Raw genomic sequence first — 24,438 nt, 5'->3', positions numbered from 1 at the left:
CGGTACCCTGTCCACACCGGACGAACGAGTTGGAAGTTTCATTTACCTTCCAATTAGGGAAGCCTACCTCTTGGAATTAGGCGTAACTTTTGATTAGATTTCCTTCGGAAGTGACGCTGTTCGAATTATGGTTTGTTTCGCTTTGTACCGTGCGCAATTACCCGGCCGCAATTACGAGAACGGTTTTCTTCGTCGATTGTTTTCTCCCTTCGACGGACCAAGGTGGTAAATAAAATGATCGAAATAAAAGTCTTGGCGAACAATCGAACGGAACCGCGCATCCAGTTAGGTTGGTAGACGATTGTTCGGAAACGGTGCTCGGAAAAGGAAAAAATTGTTTCAAACCAGCGTCGCTTGTTTTCCATCCGAGAGAAAGGCATTTTCGTCGGTTAACGATAATGCGCGGCCGACGTTCTTTTGTTGAAATATCGATTCGCGGTTGGAAAATTCGTTTCGCTACCTTGACCAGTGACATTTCCGCGCTTTCCAAAAAAAAAAAAAAAAAAATGTGACGTCTTTCGGTGCCGTTCTTCTCCACTCGCAGAGACGATACTACGCGGAAACGCGTACGACGATCGATCGATAACAGCTTGCGATAATTGAGCCGACGCGTACCGAAAATTGGCGTCCCGAATTGTCGTGATACGTCCGTTTGTTTTTATAAAAGCAAACAGGTCGACGAGAAAGCACAGGCAGAGAAGGAGGCGCAGACGAGAGGGGAGGTCGCGAGAAAAAAAAAGAAAAATATTTACGCGCCTCTGTTTCGCCGTTGAAGAGGGAAATCGCAGTCGTCGGTTTGTTTTCGACCGCTCGGCAACTTTCGTAAACGTCGAAGGTCGCGCGATGCGAGTAAAATTCGCTGGCAAATCGTGCCGAATCGAATCGAACGATGATTCGCGGTAACGACTCGGTCGGGTTTACTTTGATTTATCGTTCGATTCGTTGAAGTTATTACGGTTAGACGAGGAACTTCCGATCGGTTACATCGATTATACGAAAAGAATTCGGGTCAACTTTCCGGGTATTAGTCTTTCCGTATCAAAGACTCCTTTGTCGAAAAGATGGCGCTAATTAATATTTTTCGACAAACTGGAACGTTAAACGTCGAAAACTTGCAACATCGAACATCGAGAACTTGTAACGTCTCGCACTTAACAAGTAGACCGTACGTCGAACGTAAGGAAACGTTCTGTGTGGAGAATGTCATTTCGTTGGATCGCGATGTACGTATGTTCGTTGGTACGAATAAGCGGAACGCGTTCGCGAAGATACTTGCAGAAATTCTGAAACTTTTCCTAATTAAATTTCGTGCATCGTCATAGTTGAACCGATTTTCATTCCATTGAATGCGCGAGACACTGGCGAAGGAAAGTTACGGTCGTGATCGAGACTAGTTCGTTTCGGGTCTTTGTTGTCCTCCGCCACATTTATCTTCTACGTAATTAAACTTGTGCCGTGCAAAAATGATCGACTCTGGTGTTACGTCACGTTCCCGGTGAATATACGATTCGATATATATATACGAGGCCGATTTAGCTTCTTCCCGCGGGGAAATACGCGGTTAAGAAATCTCCCGTTCTTGTCGAAAGACGGAAGAGGCAGGAAAACTTTGAGCGGCGAAACTTGCACTCGAGGCAAAACCTCCTCGTCTCGAATATGCCTGTGTAATCTGGTCGACGCTGTCGAAACGTCGAACACTCAAAATCCACCGCGTACTTTTTCCTCGTTTCGTTTCGTTTCTTGCAAACGCCGGGTTGTATTTCATTTTCTCTTGCGTCGAGTTACGCGCTTCGAGTCCGTTGTTTTCTTATCGAGACGTATTTCGTCCTGGAATTTATTATATTCGCTATGGTCGTCGAGAGGTTTTTTTTCCAAGCGCTGTATCGATCCGTCTTAACAGCATCGGCGTTTTTCTTTTTTCTAAATTATCCGTAGTTTGGACACTTTGAAGCATCGCCCCGTCTGATGGCCCAATTTGCGTCTGCTCTTTTAGATCAGACCGGTCTTTTATCGCGTTAACGGCAAGACTCCTTTCCTCGTTAGCGAAGCAAATAAAGAAATAGACAAAAGCGAAAAGTTCGGACTTGTAGCCGCATTCGCGAGCGGAACGACGCGAGCAACTTCAAATTCTCGTGCTTGCGTTAGCGTTTTCGGGAGTCAAAGAGGAAAAACGTTAGTTGCGAGAAACGTGGTCGGACATCGGGATTTCGACGAGCAGAGGCATCTCGATCTTCTCGTGGCGACGTTGGATGCAGCCGTGCGAGATAGGTCGCGCGAACACGCTGCTACGCGAACGCGTCGACGAAACGAGAATCGCGACGCGGTTGATTCGCTCGCGTTATTCTCTATCGATCGTCCGCGCCGAATCAGCGACGGAATTACTTCGTCGATCGGTATATCGAACACCTCAGCAACACCAGGACCAATCATCGTGCCTCGTAATTATCGCAGAAGCAAACACTCGTTGTGATTGACGACAAGAGCCTCTCCCTGCTTTTCCTCTGCAAGCTTGCGAGATGTCGCGAAGGAGAAAACGAAACAGACTGCATTCGGGAAACGAGATGCCGTCGTATCGATCGAAGGTCGCAATTATTTGCACGACTGAAAGTAAGTTTCAAGGATTTCGCTTCTTTTTCCCGCTCTGTTTTTTTTTCTTCTTCCTCCTCTTCTTTTCTTTTCTTTTCTACTTCTAGTTGTTCCGTCGTTTCTTTTTCTCCAACCTTTGTTCGCTAATTAAGCGGCGACCTTCGGCCAAGCTTACGACGCCGCATACTCTTTCCTTTCCTTGCGACGCGTAATCTCTGTGCACAAGTCTATGTGAAACGCTTCCGCGATTACTGCATTCTCGTGTGATTGTGTGCCGCTTGCGAAATCACGAATCATCAACAAACAATTACTCGATTGTCGTTACTGTGATTGTAACTGGGTGTTTCTTGCTTGCAGCACCAGAGCGCCGCCCAGGCATTGGTGAGTCGCATGTCTCTATCTCTTTTTTCCTCTATCTCTACGATCTCTATATTTCCTCTGCGTTTCTTATTCACGACCGTTGACAAACTTTCTACACACTGTTCGTCGGCTGCTCGACTTACGCGCCGGAACGATCCTCCCTTGTTCCACGAAGGAACACGTCACCCTCGATCGAGAATCTGCCCCGTGAAAGTCGAGCAGCCGACGCGTCGACGCGATGCATGATTCTGTGTCTCGTACTTTGCCACGTCATGTGCCTTTGATCGATGTATTTATTCGTAACAGCATCAAACTAAACCGAATGTTCCAGAAGTCGCGCAGACTTCTCGCGGCTCGTTTCTCTATCACGCGAGTTTGCGTGCGAGGGATGCGCGACTTTTGGACCGAAATTTCACGCGTTATTTTCACGGTTAATCGTATAATACCGACGGATTTGACGGACGATGTCGGCGGGATTCGCTGACGATTAGCAGCGAGGTGCAAGACCACGAGGAAAGAAAATTGGTATCGCGGTAACAACGTACGTAGATATTCAAGGGTACAAGGGGTAAAGCGTGTTCACCCTCGTGGGATTTCGGTGCGCGGCCTCATTGTCACCTTCGACTTTAGCCGCTGCAGCGTTCTGATCTATCTCTCTTTCATCAAGCACTCTTGGTCGATTCAGGATGCACCGATGCAGCCAGGTCGCTCCGCGCATGAGAAGTGGCAGCTGCGACAAAAAAGAATCGTTTATCCACGCCCTCAACCCCGTTTCCGCATAATAGATACGTAGACACGTACATACAATCACACATACACACACACATACGCAGCATCTACTGACAGAGACACTTACGCTTACACACGGCCAGACAGTGACGCGTAGAGAACAAGAAAGGGAAGAAAAAGAGAAATTGCTTCGATCGGTCGAAATTGCGCGAGTACGCGACTCTCGTTCCATAACAATATCCATCGTAACTGTGGTAAGTACTTACGAACAATCCAAAACCATTCTGAACAGGTGCGCAAAAGTACGGGGATTTTAACCGATCGAAATGCTTCGTTCGTTGTTCGTTTCGGCAGCATTAACCACGTATACGCATTGAGCCACACGTATGTAAGCGTACACGAATAAACTGATTAAAGAGAAGCTAGGATTTCATGGAAAACTAATACGAGAGGGTTTGTGCGTTTGCCGAGTAGCGACCGCGTCATCGGTTCCTCTTTGATTAGATTCCGCGAATCGAGACGCGTTCGATGCAAAATAGCAATCGCGTTTCTGAAAGTCTGATCATCCGATTGAATTAATCAGTACCGAACGCTGGTTTTCCACCGCGATCTCGGCCCTACCCCTCGTCGCTTTTGCAATCCTATCTGGCGATGTTTTGAGGAAAAACGTGAATGATTCACGAGGTCGGTCGAGCCCGTACATAACCAAATTAAGTGGTTTCCTAGACGTCCGATTGTCTATGCCTGATCGATGAAATATTCCTGGAAGCGCGGCGTTCGTTTTCTTGGAAGATCGCAATTATGTTTCGATTTGATCACGATCGACCTAGTTCGAGCGAGATAAATCATCGGCCTGTAGCCGATCGCCGAGAAACCAACTATCCGTTAAGATTCGCGAGAATCCAGGCGAGACTGTTGTCCTTTATCGCGTATTCTATATGAGAAAAGTTGCACCGAGTGATTTTCTATGGCAAGGCAAACTAGGTCGCAAGTAAAAGTTGTGTAATTGCGGGTCTATCGGTACCGATAGTCGATCCCTAGCGAGAAAAGCCATCACAGCTATACGTAGACGTATATTTCAGCAAGAACCGCGGTAAGAGAGACGAGAATATCGGTGGTAGTTTCGCGAAGCAAAGTAATCGTAGTCGGTGTAAAGTTGATTTGCCGCTGCGACATTCTCGAGTGGCTCTCTCGAATTTAAATAACGTTTACTAGCTCGTCGCTATAAACCCCATTATCGCGGCTCGCTGAAACATCCTGTCGAGACGGAAATCGTAATTCAATTCGAAACATTCCCAGGCGTTTTCTTCGTCTGTCGCAGATTCTTCGGAGACGTTGGCGAACGACTACGACGAGGGGAACGGTTATTCGTTCTTTTTCACAATCTTATCCGCCGCGCGGGGAAATCGAGCCGGCAGAAATTCACTAGTCTCCGGAGTTCGATTCGCCACTCCGTTTTCACGTCTTTTAATTTCTCTTTGTCTCGCTCGATCCACCGTTCTCTTAACAACTCTCGCATCGCCACATTTTTTCTCCAGCCATTCGAAGCAGCGCGGATCTTCGCTAACGTTTCTCAAGATATTGCTGTTTCCTCGCGTTGATTTAATCGCGACTGTTCCGCTCGGAAATCGTAACGCGACGATTACAAAACCACGGATCGCTTTATCTCGCGTTTAGCGATATTTCGTGACGCGTCTCGTTTGTCGAAGGATTTTCGAATTCCGGAGAACGACGTCGTACAAAAAGATATCGCGTTGTGTTCGATATTGGCCTGGACGATTTAGCCCGCGTTAATGTCCCATTAAGTTCTGCTGGTGTCAGTTATACCGTTCGCAATGCTCTACGAACCGCGCTATTTATCGCATCGCGAACGACTGTTTGTTCATCCTGACAGACGAGTCGTGCCAATTATAGACCGCGATATTATCCAACGATGTAAAAGTTTCGATTGTCACCGAACGCTCCACTTTTGTCCGTTGCGTTTCCAATCTGCTCGGGGCGCGGATAAAAACCGCAACGTTTTCCTACGATAACTTTTTGTCGTCGCTCGTGTTTCACGGATGTGCCACTTGTTCGTTACAGCTATAAAACCACCGTAAAGGCCATTAGGTTCTCCGTTCGAAGGGAACAATTACGAAAAAGACGATGGCTAAGTGAAACACGAATATATTAAAAACCGATGATATCGATCGGTGCGGACGATATCGGATAGACTCTCGATTATACGAGGATGGCCTACGAGAAACGACTACGTAAGGATAAGATTTCAAGTTTGTATCTGGAAGTAGAGACGAGGGGAGATCTTGAGGATCGCGGGCAAATTTGTCTAGGTAGGAAACGGCCAGGAAAAGGCAACGGCGGTGAATCGAAGCCGGCCGGCCGATCATTTATTTACGAATGTTCCGGCAACCCTCGATTCGAGTGCACGCGAGTCTCGATACGCCTTAATGCACACATTCTCTATCGGATGCTTTAATATTAGTCGCCGTTCCATTCATGCTACCAAGAGGCTTCTCGATTCATTGTCATCCATCGAACGCGCCATTTGTCTTCTTAATGGTATCGCGACTAGCTTCGCGATTTAGATCGTATTAAGAAAGAAAACGCGCGAACGACGCGGCAGTGAGCTGACCGATGGCAAAACGCGCATCCTTCGAAACGGGCTATTTATATTTCCCTTCTAGCTAACGATTTTTCCATCGTTCGTTTCAACGATCACAAAATAATTAGAAAGTTTTTCGTTCGCGTCCTAATTGCTCGCCCCTGCCCCCATCCAGGTTCGAGTAGCTCGTTCAATGTAGCTTACTTTTCCACTGTTTGACCTACTTAGCATCGATGGTGAAATATTTTAACCCCGGTTCTCGTTCAATTACGTCAAACCGATTTTCGAAACAAAGGATTCGATAGACAGCCGAGAAATCCCCTCGTGCTGCGTCATCCGACGACATCTGTCATAGACACGCAACCGAACCCTTTTATTTTCCACCCTCTACGCTGACAATTTCAAGTTCACCCATTGTTCGAGCGTGTTACTCACCGCTTTATCGACCATGCCGACCCTTCGTCCGAAGGTCTGGTTAAAAATTTCAAGGATCGACTCTCTTATCGAGGTGGGCTCGACCGGTGGCTAAATCGAAGGCATAAATAGCGCGGTAAACATCGAAATACCCAAGGTACGGCCTTAATCTCTTAAGGGTTCGTCGTCGAATGAGAAAGAACGACGAGTCGGCACGGTTTCCGCCGAGGAAAATCGATCGAGCCTGCGAGAAAATTCGCGAATATGATCGATGACCCGCGGACGGGATGTCGCTCGCGGGGGAAAAAATGGAACGTTTACCTGGTAAATATCTAGCAGCAGAAGCGAATCTCAGTTTCCACGTCGGAGTTTATTTGCCGGTTTATTTGCAGGCCAAATTGTTTTCGCATCTAACGGATGCGCCCCTCGAAATCGGGGTGGGAAAGTTCGTTTGTTCGAAACAGCGTTGTCCTTGGCGAGTCGTTGGAAAAGATGCCGCCGACAATCGAGTGCCGAGTTGGCTATTGTTCGAATGTGACGAAGAACCGAGTTAGAATGAATCCGACTCGCTCGGCCTACTCGCCGCATTTGCCTAACGGTGCACGCTCTTGAAATATTGCCAGCTGCGATAAACGAACGCCTACACCGTCGTTCAATGCGACTCCGTTTCCCTTCGAACGGCCGTGTTACGCCGTGAAAAGGGAGAAAAGCGCGAAAGAAAAGGAAAAAGGACGGAAGGGGGGAAAAAATGAAGAGAGAAAAAGAAGGGAGACCCGTGTATGGAGAGAACGCGTGTACGCGGCAACCGTAATACTCGTTTTATTCGCTCAAACATTCGCCGGCCGCCTGTCCCTTTCAAACGTTCCACTTGTTTTTCGCGCGTATCGACGTATCGACAGTGCAACGCGCTCGCACGCCTCCAACTTTCCTCGCGGTTTCCTCCGCGTTCCCCGGCTTCCGTTTCGTCTTCCATGCCGCCATTCTACTCGCCCTGCAAGAATCTAGGATTCCTGGTAATTGGAACAGTCTCGGAGGAAATTTTGATGAAATAGAGATAAGACGAATAGCGGATGAATAGCAGGCTGGAATTATGGCATCACTGCCAAAACGCGATATTTCTGTTACTCGGTCTGCACAACCCAGTTTGCTCCCAGTTGCTCCTTCTATACATCCCCTGTCAGCGAATAGTCGACGTTGCGTATAATTAATTATAACGCTGTTATCGGTAACAGGCCATTAACCGCGTCTGCTGCCTGCGATCGATCGTTACTCGTAGCGGTTGATGTACGCGAGCTTTCTTCTCGTTTTCCTTCGTTTCCTCGCGCTCTGCTCTCACCACCTAAATACGATCGTTGCCGTACCCTCTGAACGACGAAATCGCCGTTAAGCGATCAGATAAATCGACGAGATTTCGTTTCACGGTTCGACGTCTTCGTTCGTTGGGGGCCGTTTCTCGTTTTTCAGCTTATCCCCTTGGCTCGTCGAGCGTCGAGGATTCATACACGACCGCGCACGTACATGGCCGTCGTTAATTGCACGGTGAGATCTCGTCCCGACTCATTTGTCCGCCGCACTTCTCCGTTATTCTTCTCTTCCGTCCTGCTCGAGTTGCCAGTTTCTTTTTTCGGCGAAAGTGGGTCAAGGTCAGGGCTGCCGGTACCCGACGTTTGCAGGACACACGAGCGCGAATATGCGCCGGTAGCACGAAAACGCTTGGAAAGCGTCGTAAAACTGACTCGACCGGCTGACGTTTGCGACCGGCCACAGCGGAAAGCTGTATTACGTATGTAGGTTAAACTTTGAAAGACGGAAATTCAGCGTGGCAATATTCGTGACACGGCACGCGCGGCTAACACAAGTCACGGCGCGCTCTACCGCTTCTGGTTCGACGTTAATTGGTCAATTTCCGCGATCGTTAACGATCTCGCAGCGTCGATGGCGCGTCTTGATTAGAAAGTTCGGAATCGGTTCTCTCTCCGCTCTAAATTCAATTACTATTCCCGATCGAGCCGCGCAGCTGGCGTTTAACTGGTCGTCGACGGCGATTCGACCACGCGAAAACGATAATCGTCGATATCGTCGGAAACGATGGGTAAAAATTTGACGCGTGGTTTGTTAGACGATCCTCCGGCCCTCCGTCGTCGCTGAATTAAACAAGATCGATGGAAATGTCACGATACTTACGTAGCCCGAAAGATCGCTTCTCTCTCTCTCTCTCTCTCCTTTTTACTTTCATCGGCAAAATCGAAACGTGCCATTCGTTCGTTTACGATTCGTCGATAATTGATCATTTTTCCAAGTGTTTTGCCCCGTTCGATACCGACGAATTGGCCGCGTCTCGAAATAGCAAACCATTTACGACACAAGCAGAGCTCAGGTTATCCGAGAAATTTCGACGGAAAATGAAAGAGCGCTGGATCGACGTACGAGCGCAGCGATCGTGCTAACTCGTATAAATTTGTCAGCGGCTCGAGTAAGCAGCTTACCCGCCTCTCGTGCGCTTAACTTAGCACGCGATCGTGCAAACGCGCAACTCAGAGTCAGCCCGTTCGACGTACATCCACATGGTAGCGGTTTCCAATTAACAATATCAATTGGCCGTTTTTCATTCCGTGTATCGTGTACGCACCAACCAGAAAACGGTACGACAACAAAAGCCACGCCCATTTCCATGATACACCATCCGCGACTAGGGGTTGATTTCCCTATATTTCCGGATGAATACGACGCGTCACGATACGTCTGCCGAATATTATTCCGCTCTATTTATTATTCTTCGATTCTGTGCTCGTTCGCGTGTCCTATTCTATTGTGTGCGTATGTGTGTATACGGCTGGCTATTTCGTCTCGCGACAGCGGCAGGGTGAGCCATATTTTACTCGATCGAGACGCTTCCTCACGAACTTTCTTGCCGCACCGACGTTTTCGTTAGCAAATATACCGGCACGGCGGCCAGTATTTATGGTCGCGGAGAAAAACTTTGCGTTTCTTCGTAACTGCTTTCTCCGTTCGAGGGAGACCCTGGATTTTCTGGGGCGAACCCCCTTCCCGCGGCAGTTTGCGGCGGATGTACACAAAGGTCGCAATAAAACTCGTCGATGACGACCAAGTCGGCTGTGCCGACGTTTCTCGCTTAACGAGCTTTCTCGTACCGTGTCGTCGTTTCTCCGCCAGTTTTTCCTCGGAATTTTACGATTGATAAATATTTAACACCGGCCGTCTCTTTTGGCGCTCGATGGCTAAATTTAAATCTGCTTAGTCGACGAAGATTCGTCTCGGACGACACGAAGTAGTTCTTGGCGAATACGAAAGCTTGCAGCCAGTGCTTTTACCAATTTTTTGGCGACGATGCCCCGAAGCTTGGTGGAGGGTTCGCGACGTCGCGTCGGTTTCCGTCACTCGACCCACTGCTGTTCCACTAGAAGCCCTTTAACCCGAACGAACTCGTGCAATTTTTAACAACGCGAGCAAATATCGCCGCAGGCTCACTGGCTGCAAATCGAAGGACGTCTGCTCCGTTGGCACGGGTCCGCTAAGAACTTTCCTCTGTCAAAAGCAGTGCCGTTCAGCGCCAGTTTCGGCAACTGTTTTTCCCCGCGTAAATCCTGCGAATTCTTTGGTCCTGTCGTCTCACGATCGTGCAAACGATCGATTTAATGCCATCCCATGAATCACATGAGAAATGTCCGAGAAGCGTGGCTGGTCAAGCGCAGTTATCCGCGATCGAGAGATCTTCGTCGTTCGGAAGGGATTACATTAGGTTGTCGGAAAAGTGTCTTTCTTTTACAGACACGTCTTTTACAACGATGCATCTTTATACAAACATGAAACTTAATCTGTCGAACGTTGCGATCCTTATTTTGATAGAACAGAATCGACCATAGGTAATTCGATAAAATAATGTGAAACAGAAAATATTGTGCATCGATCATTTCCTTATAAAACGAAAGAAACTTTTCGGACGACCTAATAGAACGCTCTATACCAGCGGTTCTGAACCTGTGACGAACACGGGAGACCACGAAGTGTCCGTCACTGACAAGCTATTATGGCATCGTTTGAATAAGAAATATTTTATCTCCTATTTATGTATGATAAATCTCTTCACTAGAAATTTAGAGATCGTCGATGAACAGTCACCGAATATTTCATCGACGAGATTGAAATTTTGAGTGGAACCTGGGAAAAGTGGCGATAACGAAAGAATTATTTAACGGAAGCTAGCAAAAGGTTCGGAACCGCTGCTCTGTACAATTGAGAGAACGACAGGAGAGAAAGTTGGGCGAACAGGCATCGTGATTTTAGACGCAACGAAACTCTTGACAAGTCAACAGAACTTTTAGTCGAGGGCACTTTTTAGCGGAAAGTGGGCCTCGGTGATAGACGCAAGGAAACGAACTCTCTTTGCTCTCGCTCGCGTTTTTCCTTCCTCTTACTAGACTGTCTGCTAACGAAAGTTACGAGTTTTGACTGACGCGATTTCAAAAATATCGCGGCGGTGTCGTTCGAAACGGCTACGTAATTACTCGTCCATTTGCTTCACCTCGTACATTATTTAACCGTTTCATCTCCCCAATGGATCACAATTCACGCAACGTTGAAATAGTCTGTTTAGCTTCGTCTCGAAGGTGGCTCGCTACTCCCAAGTGGTCCAGCGAGCTCGAAAGCGCAGCGAAAATATTTCCCGACGAATCGCAGGCGAATCTGTGACGAGAGATTACACCGTTTGCAGTTAGTGTGGATTTCGGTGGAAAGAAAATTGAATATTCCACTCTGGTGCTCGCGAAGCCAAAGTAAACTCTGATATTATTGATTTTCAAACGAACCGCATCTTTCGGTAGCACAAATACCGTCATTAAATTCCGACACGATTCATCGGCACCAATTGTTGCCCGGAATAATTATTAAATCAGGAATTTTCAAATAAAACCATTCTAGTGAAAATCGCGCGTACCCACCGAGAAAGAATTTATAAACCGAGTCACGCGCGCGTTCCCCTTGTTATTATTGTTATATTTCGTCTGTGATTTCGTTGCTCGGTTACGGTTTCAGTCCTCTAGATGCTCGCGTGTGAAGGAATGCGTTGCGGTCCTCGTAGTCCATCTCGTTAATTACAAAGTTCATTACCTCGTCGACGCGATACGACAAGCAGGCACACAGACACATACTCGCACACATAAAGACGTACTCCGACGACAGAGTTGACGGCTAAGCGGAAATATGGCACTCGCAGCTTCGGTTACACGACTGTCTGCGTTTATCCGTGTCATCTTTGGGTAGCCGCTAACAATTCCACCTCTATCAACGTTGAAACCATTTCGATCTCCCCAGCTCGCCACAAATCGTAAAGAAAAATAGAATCTCGTTGCTGGTTTTCTGCGCCTTGTTTAAAGAAGCTACACGCGTCTATCGCGAGGGGGAAGAGATACCGAGCAGACGCAAAGAAAATTTCGAAGAGTTATATTTCCTCTCGCCATACGATCGACCTTGTACGTTGCTCCGTCTCTGCTGAAAGATGACGATTCGACGCGTATATCGCGACGAACTGAGAATTCGCTACGGCGCAAGATAAGAAGAGACAGAGAGATAGTCCTCGAATCAAAGATGGGACTATCATTGAGGAGAGAAATTCAGTTCAAGCGCTTCGTTAACGAGTTTTCCTAAGCCCGTCTGACGGCGCCTGAGCGAAATTTGTCGGCGACGCGCCTTCAAATTTAAGATTCTGATTCCTTTCACAGAAAACCATATCACCGCGATATTTACAAGGTTTCGCTCGCTCTCCCCCAACGACGTCAAACAACCTCGTCCCAACCGACATCCATTCCAATCCGCCTAATCATTCGCATCCAGCAAGCAGCAACTATTAAGCGGGGAAAAACAGCTGCCGGCAGTATAGCGGAACAATTATCTGCGGCCAGGGTGGAAACGTAATTGGCAAACGCGACGGGATGCAGTACGACGTCGCGGAATTACGAGCTATCCAGCTTATACGCGTCGGCTACACCGCATCATTATCTCGTTCCGTGGAGTGTGCGCGCTCATCTCGTCGGTTCTGTGCAAACTACGTCGCGAGTATGCGCGCGGAAAACACGACCCTTGACAAATTCGTAAACATCGGAACCCCTGTACGACGTAACAGGTAACAGCGACACAGGGACTAATAGAGACGCGAGCGTTTCTCGAATTTGAAAAGAAATTGGAGGCGAGGATAGGATAGGACGAAGAGGTATATCTCGTATTTATTCGATCATGGTTGTTTCAACCACCTTCTCTGTCTTCGTCCCTCGACGATCCCAGTTTCATCACCTCTGGATATTTTTCGCCCGAGCGAAATTACTTTTCATCGCGTCAACGTGTCGCGTATTTTCCACCTCTTTATTTATTCATGGTAGCTCTCTTTCTTCGATCAGCCACCCATTCTTCTTCCTCTTCCTCTTCGTTACTCCTCCTCTTCCGTATCGTTCTCAACAGATCGATCTATCGGGTAGAACGCGAACAAGAGAGTCCTATTAACATCGTTGTTTATCGAACGATGGAAAAACGAGTAGGATAACGTCAGCATCGTTAGTACACCTTCTTAGGAATGTCTAATTGTACGCGGTCGAGGATAACTGCAGGAAATCGGAAGACTATTGTTCGGAAATCGTTTCGCTAATTCGCGATGCGCTTATTGTTGCGCGGTTAAGTCGCGGCTGCCTCTGTAACCTCGATTCACTCGCGTCTCAACGAACAAAAGGGCAGGAACTTTGTGTATCAGGCTGGAAGCAATAGGCGCGAAACTCGCGATCCATGGCCAAAGCGCGTTAGTCGACCACCCGGGAGCATCGTGAAAGCGAGGAATTCGAGGGAGTTGCAGGTCGAGTATCCCTTAACGTTTCATGCATAGTAGACGAGAAAAGTCATTCTCCTAGTCATTCGTTTGCGGCCTCGAAAAGGGCAGGCAAAGGGAGGGAATAAAAAGAAACTGTGTCGCAGATGAAGACGTCGCGCGTCATTCTACGCGATCGCTCGAACGCGTGACTATATGTTTGACATGTTGAAACGTAAGTGACGCTCGAGTTGCTTCGCGCATACGTCCCTGCTGCTTTAGAGATCTCAGTCCGCTACGATCTTCATTGTCTGGCGAAACGTCGATTTGAATAGGAACGTAGAAGCGCGTCGATCGTCTAATCTCGTTAACGTGTCTAGTGGATAACGACGGTAGTGCTTTGATTAGCTGTAATTTCCAGCCTGCGAAAGATCTGCAGGTTTTTACAGGGACAATGTTTTTTCGGCTTTCCAACAGGATGGCGTGAGCAACTTTTAGGCACGCGATCGCCTCGATAACGTGTACTTCTGTGTTATTTGGTAAAGTCATCGATCCCAAAGTATGTCGACTATAGATATCGTCCGAGTTCGCTGGAATCGGAGGCATCGAAGCCACGAGGGTGATCGGAAGCGTAGGTAAGACAGGAGAGGAGTCGTAGTCGAATCTGAAGCACCGTTCGTAAACACGGGGTATCGGGTTGTCGGGCTAAAGGATGGCCCAGTGAACGACGACGAATTGCGGCGGTTATAACAACCGAATGTAATAATAAAAAAAGAGGAAATATGAAACAGACGAGTAAAAATTAAAAAAACAGAAAATAATAATAAAAAAAAACAGTATGATAAGGAAAAGTGTAAGAAGCGGATGAAAGAAGGAGATCGATGTTGTATTGAGAGACGAAATGACGTGTGTGTTCCAGCAGCATCCGAACGCGACGAACAGTAGCGAGACGAGCGTGGGTGGCGTGTCGGGTGCATGCGGAAGCAGCGGCATACCGGCGGGTGGAGAGGCCGGGTGCAGCAGCAGAGGTGGCAGCAGCAGTGGTGCCGGTGGCACGGCCGGACAGGGCTGCGAGCAGGCAGCCCTCGGTGGCTCCTCGTCTCATTCCAGGGAGAGCCACGCCAAGTTCAGGCACGGCTTGCTACAGCTTATGATCCACACGATCGATCCGCTCCACGACGGTCAGTCCCGCGCCGGTATACCAACTCCACACTCTATCACTCTCGCTTGCCGCTTTGCCTTAGCGCTGACAGCACGCTCTTAGCTGGTAGTCGTTATATTTTAGCCATAGTTTTCTTTCTTTTTAGACGTCCTACGATCGAACAATCGGGCCATACTCTCGCGGCCAAGACTTTTAAGCGGAACCCGGTAGAGAAACCGGTAGTCGCGTAATCGAAACCACGTTGGTGTTTCACGAGTTTCGATGAGATTCGGGTAATTTTCCTGGCACGAACGTCGTAAACGCTCGGCAGTCGTCTGGTTTCGCGGCGATGGAAATCCGCGGCTGAAACATCGCGACGAACCGCAAACCTTCGGAGAGCTCTGTCGGATAAAGTGCTTTTAAATGTAGAGTCACGGATACGCTTACGAGGACCTCCGGGACGGCATTCTTTCAGCCTCTTTCCTTCTTTCTATCGACAGGCAGGTCAAGCCCGTAATCCTTAACTCGGAGTGTAACGTATCGGAGAACGTTTCTTTCGGTCACGAAACATCGAAACGTGATTCGGAAAATATCGAAATATGTAGAGTTCCACGGTAGTGTCTGTAATTGTAGAGGTAGTTCCGTGTCATCGAACGGTTTCCCAAACTAACTTCGTTAATTAACTGGCAGCCGTATGGATGAATATCATTAAGCGGATGCTCGAACGAATTTTAAAATTCCAATTGAAATATATTCAAATCCGAAGCAAGTCGTTCCAGAGACTTTGCGTTCGTAACTCGTTTAACCTACATACAGATGCCATTCTATTTTTCTCTCTTGCCGCCGACTCCTGAACATCTTTACGTTCCGTGAAAAACATTTCCTTTTTTTTTTCCTTCGCTATTCCTTCATCTACGGTCTACGGTTTGGGAAACACGCGGGAAATCGAATAGTAGCGTTTGCGTAATTGTCCATCTAGCTGTACTGGTTTGTTGCATGACCGATCACTGTGTGCCGTTGCGTCGGACCAAGTAATTAAACGTTGCGAGTACTCGACGATAACGAGCACACGAGAAGTTCAATGTCGTGCACGTTGTGCCTAGGAGCCTGCGTACGATACAACCATTGGATGCACGTATCACTTAGAGATCAGTAGAACGACTCCCGTCACGATCAGACGTTACTCGTTACGCGATCGTCGAATAAGCTTCGCGACGAAGCGATGCAACCAACGTGGCGTTTCCTCTTTTTGCTATTGGATCGCCAAAAACCTTGAGACAGAATAACAACTATGACACTGGAGTAGATACGCATCTATCGGCGTATCGACTAGCGATCGGAACGACAGATTAAACGCTAATGCGACGTTTCGACGATGACTGGTAAATAAATGAGAAAACGTGCTCGTTACTCCGGCCCTCTGTCCTTTGTACGTATTTATAGAGCGTGGCCTCATCGCGGGAAAAAATCCAATCCAGGATACTATTTTTCATTGCGCCGTCCATGTTTCACGCTGTACGTATAATAACGACAGATAAAACGGTAAACATCGTTCCGAGAATCGGACTGTGTATTTTTTCGCGACTGATTCGGAATCTCACGGGCGAAAGGTAATTACCGTTGTGATTCCGCGTATCGCATTCTCGTGACGTTTCTAACCTCCTCCTCCTCCTCCTCCTCCTCCCACCAAACTGGCGTTCTTTTTTTCTCGCGTATAGATCGGAGAGATTAGAGCGGCCGATTGACCTAGAAATTAGGAGGGAAATACGAGCCGTTCGACGGAAAAGCCTCTGTAAACGTTCTCGCAGCAAGTTTGACAAAGACAGTCCGGTTTCGTTTATCGTCGATATAAAAGGGCCGATCGTGTTCCTGACATCTCGCGAAACGAACATCGTAAATTCCTTTACAGCCATCCCGCGTGAAATTTCGATCGATCGATCGATAACTCCTGCTACCGTGGCGAATAATCGTTACGCTTGGCCGCTCGGCTCCGCTTCGCTCCGCGTGTCGGTGGACGGATCGCGTGCATTTTCGGCCACGAGCCAGCCGATGAAATTTGTACGAGTGTCTGGACGGGCGTTTGTTAATCGGCGAACGTAACAAAACTGTGGAGCGAGAGAAAGATCGCGGTTGGCGTGATCGATAGGAATCTTAATCCAGAAGGTAACTCTCCGATAATCTCGACGTTGAAATTGATTTTCGGCCCGTGCACCTACGTGTACCGGAGTCGCTTATATAAATGGGTCAGGTCACGCGCGTATGGAAAGAAAAGGGCGATCATCAATTAGACGACTCTTTCGCGTGGATCCCCGGATGGCCTGGTTGTAACTTAACAGTGGCCGCGCGTATATAACGTTCGAGAACACCGCACATAGAATCGTTCCCTCTAGCCGGATGCTTTCGTCGATGTTGCTGAAAATAATGGTAGTTAACCTAGCCTAAGGGTAGGAGATCAAGACACTCGTTATCGCGAACGTTATTTTAAGCAATAATTCCTCGCCACAGCTTTATTCCACATTCTCGTTTAAATCTGTCGATCGTCGCTATATATCTTTGCATTTTCGTTCTCCTTTTCTTCTCCTCTTTATCTTTCGTCGATCGAGAGAACACGCCCACGAAACACGACGTCGTTAATCTCGATCGCGTGGCAAACGCCCGATACGCCTCGATTTCCCATCGATATTCCAGTTCCAGGTGCGTACGTGTACCGACGAACACGCGTCTTCCATGGCGCGTTTGAGAAACAGCCACCTACTTTTCTCTTCCCTGATTCGCTTCCTGGTTCGATCCTGCCTTCTTTTCTTCCTTTTTCTGCCGATTTTCCACTCGCGAGTTACTGAAACACAAGGAAAAGGGGAAGCAACGGCAATAGCAACGACGACGACGACGACGACGAGAATGAGAACTGCAGCGTCGGCTGCGAGCGTTTTGTGGGAACACAGGAAAAGCCGGATGGTTGGCTTCGAATGAATTTGCGGGACGCGTTTTGAGCATGTATCTCTGAGTAGCGGTGAGTGGCGAGTATGTATCGGGACCCTGACCTAGAAAGCGGCGCGTATCGATCGTAACTAGCGAATCCACACTTGGGGCTCGCCTTCCTTTTCCCTTCCTTTAGCTGCGGGCCTTTAACGTCATCCAGACATCACCTTGCACCGTTACACCAGATAATATTCAAGACGAATAACTATCCTTCCTGAAAGATTCCACTCACCGCTCTACTCTTTCCCGTTCGCGGAAATACTTTAAACCTCGTTTGCTCGACTCGTGGTCGAGCCCTTCGTTCGTAAACGAGCGCGATTTCGTTCAACGACGTGGCGATACCGCGACCCACCTATCAGATATCCGAGGTGCTTACACGGTTTCGCTTTATCGAGTTTCTTCCCGAGTGTCCTCGAGCGATACGATTTCTTTCTTAGGAGCGACATTTTCCAAAACAAGTTGGAAACTCGAAAGAGGATGGAACGGTAGATCGCGCGACGTGTTCTTATAAATTTCGCGTTCCCATTGTTCGTCCTACGTGAGCGAGGGCGAAGATATGGAAATTTGTTCTGTCGTCGTTAAACGATCGCATAACAATAAGGAAAATGCACCGAAATAGCAACGATAGTTTTAGTAAATTGACAGGTCGGGCCATTTATAACGAGGCTCGTTCCCAGATACGTATTTAACGTGCAGAGCTTAGTCGTCGCGTTTGAGTGGTTTTCTCCGAAGTAGCACTCTTCGTACGTCACTCGTCGTCGTCGTCGTCGTCGTTGCCGTCGTCCACATCGACATCGACATCCGCTTCGAATCTCGTCCCAATTGAACGCGTTATTTATAATGAACGTGGCGCAAGCACGTTCGTTAGGTTTTTTAATAACTTGCAGAGAATACGAGACAGATGAGCGGCATCGTGGCGAAAGGCCAATCGAAATCCCCTGTGACGTTTCTATATAGCTCGGAGTCATTTTATCGAAAATCCTCATCCTCCCATCGGTCGCGTTCCCCGAGGTGCAGTCACGATTACCCATCTCCGTTAGGAACGATATTAACAAATTGGACCGCGTTGCTTTAATCCCTCTGCCCGTCTTTATTTTCGAACTCGTCTCCCGTGGTTAACGTCTCGTCACACTTCGGCTTAATTCCCCAGGTACTCTCGGTTTATAGTTTATAGTCTTCGTTCTATTTACAGAAGAACGTTTCTCGAGTTTGTTCTAAATATCAGCCTCGTCCTTCGTTTCTCGTTCGCGTTCCTCTCTTATCCTGCCTGATATATAAAAAAAAGAGAAAAACAAAATACAAAAAAAAACCGGAAATTACGTACGCGCTCGTATCTGTACGCCGGAAAAATTAGAGAAAAGAGTCACGAAAGAATTACATCGACTGTGGTATCCCGTGTATACGCGCTCGTATCTGTACGCCGGAAAAATTAGAGGAAAGAGTCACGAAAGAATTACATCGACTGTGGTATCCCGTGTTCGATATCGAAAGTCGAGCGTAGAAATCGAGGACTCGGTGACCTTCGCAGATGGAGGTTGAGCCAACCACGAGTCATCAATCACGTCAGCTTTTGCATTACAATTATCCGTTAGCCGCGTCTAATCCTTTACACGCAAGAACCCTTGCGAGAATCCGACACCGTTGAAAAGGGCTCGAGCGAACGATATCGATCGAAGCTTCCCGTAGCTTCGATGTTACGCTACTTTTCGGTGGAATATCACGTGTATCTCGTGCATCTCTTATCTCGTATTCGGTGGATAATATTTAGCCAATATCGCGCTATCTCGAGTTGCGAGCAGCTTGGCGCACAATATCTTCCAGTTACTCCGATGAGAGTTAAAATTGGATTTCGTTGTTGTTTTTTTCACCTTGAACAGCTTCTACAGCGCACGCATACAACTTTCCGCGTGGAAATTATAGCTTCCTTTTCTCTCGCCGTTGTACCCTTCGGAGAAACCAATTTTCGCAGCTGTAAATGAAAGCCGAGGGAAAATTGGTATGGCGATACTCGAAGCTGGGCTTAATTTTCTGGATAATTTGCCGAACGACACCGGAAGACAACGGAACTCGTTATCTTCCAATGTTGGCCGTTCTGGATTTAATGGCAGATTAGCAGCCGAGACAAGACAAAGTTATTGAAACGTACGCCACGCCGTCGAGAAACGACGATCGCTCTTTTCATCGGATCTCGCATCGCTGCCTCGTTAACGTACTTAATGGCCCTCGATCTGGCAGTCGTTCCGCCGTACCGAACATACAATACAAAGTTATTCGGAGGAGAACGGGACGTTCAAACGATGCCATCACGTCGTCTACCGTCTCTTCTCGGGGCTATCGATGCAACTTGTTTTTCTCGGTAAACTTTCCACTTTCCTCCCTTAGTTTCTTCTACGCGTCTCTTTCGCTCGTATTACGGCTCTCTGCCGTCACGTCGGGAAACCAAGAAGAAAAGAAAAGAAAAGAAAACGAGTGCAATGAAATTCTTACCCGGTTCGGATGAAATTGTCTCCGTAGCTACGAGATGGAGAAAGTCGCGCTACCTTGTCCTTCTTCGTCGTTGACCTTCTGCTACGCGACGAACGCTATCTCGCTATCCGACGAACGCGAAGATATTCGTTTTATCTAGGGGACGGGTTTATGGCTGCGCGAAGGACACCGATCTATATCACCGTTCTTAACGATCGCTTCATCCAACGTCCTTTCTCCGTATACCTATTATACACAGGCCATTTCGGTGTTTCACGAGCGAAAGCACTTGTTTGCTTTCCAACCGATCGGTCCGTGCTCGATCAAATGCCTGTCTCGTGTCCTCCTTCGCCAATTGCCAGTTGGAAAAGCGGTGCTGCTCCGCTTCGATTTAATTGTCCTCAAAACCGAAACGCGTCCGCTAACAAACCCTAGGCTGATCGAGCTTTGTAGGTTAATAGGTAGCACTTGGGCCGACCCGCACGGGATTATTCTACTTGATTCGTCGTTCCTCCCTTCTCTCTCTCTCTTTGCCTCTTCTTTCGTCTCGCTCGAAAATTTCCATCGCCGGTCGGAGAACGCGAATATCCTGCCGTTTCTCCGCGTCTTAATTCGTCTACGATAAAGAAATTAACAAGATTCTACCACTCCGAAGTTTGTTAACGCTCTTTTATCCGCGATACTCTCGCTCTTTCACGAGGCTTCTTTTCTCGTGATTCGCATCGCCAACCATTAACTGTAATTTATCAAATGCAGCGTCGTTGATTTCTTTCTCTAATCGTGGCTCTTCCTTTGAACGATTTCTCTTTCTCTCTTTTCTTTCTTTCTATTTTTACCCTGTCTTTGTACTTTTTCTACGCGAACGATTATACCGCTCGAGGAAGGTAGAAAACGCAAAGGGTAAACAAAATTATCGAAGCTTAACAGCTCGAAACCCGATAGGCACCTCCTTCTTCCTTTCTCTCGCTCTCCATCGCGGACGAATCCCTCCCTTTCGCGTATTCTTTTACCTTATACTTTTCCATCTCGCTCGAGGCGACCCAAGGGTCGATACTTTCATCGCGGTCCGACTTCTCGCCGACGGCTCTACGCCTTTATTTTCTCGCCACGTTTCCAGTTTCGAGAATGAAGGCCACTCGCTACAGCTTTTTCCCCCTTTGACCTGGTACCATCAGCACGGGCACACGCGATTGGTCCAAGCTAATCGCCGAATTACGTCTTCTTCCTTTTCCTCGCGGCCTTTTCTTCGCGTACGAGTCTCTCCGCTTTTGTCGCTTTTCGTCTTTCATCGAAAGCAATCAAAGCCTCGCAATATTTCATGCGTTCGTTTTAGTCCTCGGCTCGAGAGCGAAATTGCCACTAAAGGGCAACTTGGAGCGAGTTGGTAATTAACGGAAGAACGTTCGGTTTAATGCCTCGTATGAAAGACGATATGAACGATCGAATTGCTCGCACGAAACGTTCCTCCGCGCGGTATCAGATTATAGTTATTGCAAAACCTATCCGTCACCGCGTTCAACGTCGCCTGACGTTCAAATATTTAAAGGAACGCGTTAAGCAAAGTTTCTCTTCTGCTGTTTACCGGCGGTCGGGTTAATCGATAAACACGACTAATGATGTATCTTAAAAAAAGAAACTCTTAGAGGCGGCTGGTGTATAATGTATTTTATATATATATATATAGAAAGAAGACGAGAGAAGGAGCGAGAAAATGAGAAAAAAAAGGGAGAAGAAAGGGAAGGGGGAACAAAGGTGAAAGAGAAACGAGATAAATAGGAAACGAGGTAGCCTCCGGCTAGACACATACTTTCGTATCGCGCACACTTTTCAGTGTTCTTCTCGCTATTCTTGCCCGACCCGTTCAGTTTCTTCTTTGACCTAGTATCGTGCGAATAAGCGCAGAATCGGCTCGCATCGTGGCAACGAGGTAGCTTCGGTAACGAACGAATTTCGAGTGCCTCATGTCGGTTGTTTCCTCGCTACTTTACCTATTTAAAGACGAATCACGATGCTCGGCCCTGATTATCGCGGTTACAAGGTTAAATTAAGAGGGAGGAATTACACTGGAGATGGTGCTTCGAGGTCGAGAATCGTGGGAATTTACTTGCGAGGCAGCGGGAAAATATTTGACGACTCGGAGGCTGCGTATTCCGTCCGTGGGATGAAAAGATAACAGTAATTTATACGCCGAGTGGGATTCTTGCCCGTTTGAAATTCTTCTGCTTGCACGTCATAGCGGAGTATCGCGAAAGCGCGATTTCAATGGGAATATTACACGATGCAAATACTTGCGTCACGGTAGAGACGTAAAGCTCGCTTCTGAATCGCCATTCCACTTTTTTTTACCAATTTATTCCAACGAATAAACAAGAAGGACGAGCGGATCTTGCAGTAATATTTCACGGCACGTGTCTAGCGTCTGTGAGAATTTTCTATGTCTCTGGACGACATTTTCGTCGCGATAACGAGACGGAAGTTCCGGACGATTCGAACGTCGGAATCGCTTCTTGCCTGTTCGCTGTGTTAATTAACGTCATCCCCGGAAGACGAAGGAAACTCGCGGCGGAGAAATTGGTTTTCGTCTTGTCGAATCCTCGCGACTCGCTAAAATCAGAACGGACGAGCGAACGTTTTCTTGAAAAGTGGCGATCGCTCTGTCGTTTGCGAAGATAAAAGAGACACGCCATTTGGTGAAGGTAGCTTGTAACGCGATGGTTTAAACGTGTTTTTACCGGGCATGGTGACTCAACACGAATCGTAAATGGATTTCACTGGCTCGACCGTTAATCCGCTCGCTGTAATTTTCTTAAACACGACTGACCGGCCGATCTACTCACGCGCGATAACATTCCACTCGGATAATCCAATTGCGTGACGATCGCGCGAGTTAAACTTATTATACGAGCGTGACAAACGGCTCCAAGTCTCGGCAAAGTACCTCGTGAAATTCGTTAGTGGCAACGTTACCTTTTCTACGTCAGCTACGCGGAATTCCATAAACGCAGATTCTTCAGAGCGCAAGTGGCTTTAGAGCGATTCGTGGAGCGACGTATTTGCAGATCGTTAACAGTTAAGGTCGGTAGGCTGGCGAAATAGACCAGAAAACGGTAACTGTTACGTAACGCAAGGTTGTTTTAGGTAATCGGCCGAAGTAGAACGTAGCAAGGAAGCGCACGAAAACGCCTTTGAACGACTCTTGCTCATTATTATTTCGTAGTTTCAGCTTTAGCTAGATTTTAAATGCACGCTTAAATGGAACGTATGTACGTATATCCACGATACCTACGGCAAATTTCCAACATCGCCGTTACGATGTCCGATGCACAGATCCCGTTCGACGTTGGAATTTAGTTGCGTGGGTCGTGGAAAAAGTTTTCTGCTTGCCAGTTGCACTCTGTAGCATCGTAAATACTGGTCATGGGCGTCGATCATTTTGTTACTCCAACTAACGTCGTAAATATCCTGTTTGTATCGGCTCGTTTAAACTGCAAAATAAAACGATTGTTCTTTTACGAACGAGAATATTCCGCGAAGTATGCCGATTCCGAGCAGAAGTAAAAACATCGTATTTCTATGTAGCCGATACTCTGAAAACTTGTAGGTAAAATTAGTTCTAATTCGATCTCGTCGTGTAAATAATCGTATAGAGAGAGAAACGCTTGCCGATATACCATCGATGCCTGTGACGCCAGTTTCATAGACGATCAAAGTTGCTGGAATAGATAGAGAAGCAAAGCGTTTGATCGTAACGCGTGACTCGATGTTTTTCCTCGTTAACCTGCATCTCTGGTGCTGTTCAGGCAAAGTGGACGAGAAAGCGACGCAATTGCACGCGATAGCTTCGCTAAAGGTGCTACTGGATGCCACCAGGCCGCACAACGGCGCTGCTACGTCGACCGCCGCCCATTATTCCGGTGCCTCGTCGAGAGAGACCACTCTGCAGCTGCAGCAGGGCTCCCAGGGCACCACCACGACCACCACTACGACGACGACCACCGCCGGCACCACCGCCGGCATCCAGGAACTTCCCAATGGCGGTATAGCCGCTGGCCTCGATGCGGGGCTCGATTCGGTAATTGTCAAATTCGACGAATGCCTGATCGCTTCCATCTCGTCCTTCCGATTCTTGCGGCCATCGTCCAATTCCCCTAAGTTTGTTTTATTCCCTTTTCGTTCGAGGACGATCGAAAGTCTGTCAAAGGACAGTTTCGTGATTTCGATCGGAGACGCGAGAGCTTGGAATCTCGGCGCGTGTACTTATCGACAGCTTGCGAATGACGCGTGAAGGTGGTTTAACAACAGCGGCGACCGATAGCAGACGCGTTCCTCGTCTGTGCCAAGTGAGAGCCGGTG

At 47.7% G+C, this 24,438-nt stretch overlaps 1 protein-coding gene across 3 annotated transcripts in view; it reads left to right on the top strand.

Annotated features, from left to right (window-relative positions):
* LOC126919303 (sodium/potassium/calcium exchanger Nckx30C) overlaps positions 1 to 24,438 on the top strand; it is a 51,693-nt gene that overhangs the window by 5,246 nt on the left and 22,009 nt on the right. For 2 of the 3 annotated variants that reach the window (XR_007711547.1, XM_050728300.1), the window contains exons 2-4: positions 2,944 to 2,967; positions 14,419 to 14,695; positions 23,886 to 24,157. Coding sequence is in view for 2 of the 3 variants with exons in the window: in XM_050728300.1 (XP_050584257.1) it covers positions 2,944 to 2,967; positions 14,419 to 14,695; positions 23,886 to 24,157 (573 nt within the window). In the remaining variant the exon portion in view is untranslated. The remainder of the gene's footprint in view (positions 1 to 2,943; positions 2,968 to 14,418; positions 14,696 to 23,885; positions 24,158 to 24,438) is intronic. The other variant, XM_050728301.1, reaches the window with a different exon arrangement.

The sequence above is a fragment of the Bombus affinis genome, chromosome 8 (genome assembly GCF_024516045.1).
Source record: "Bombus affinis isolate iyBomAffi1 chromosome 8, iyBomAffi1.2, whole genome shotgun sequence".
Classification (NCBI taxonomy): domain Eukaryota; kingdom Metazoa; phylum Arthropoda; class Insecta; order Hymenoptera; family Apidae; genus Bombus; species Bombus affinis.
The sequence above is the reverse complement of the archived record's forward strand: the minus strand, read 5'-3'. Positions and strand labels throughout refer to the sequence as shown.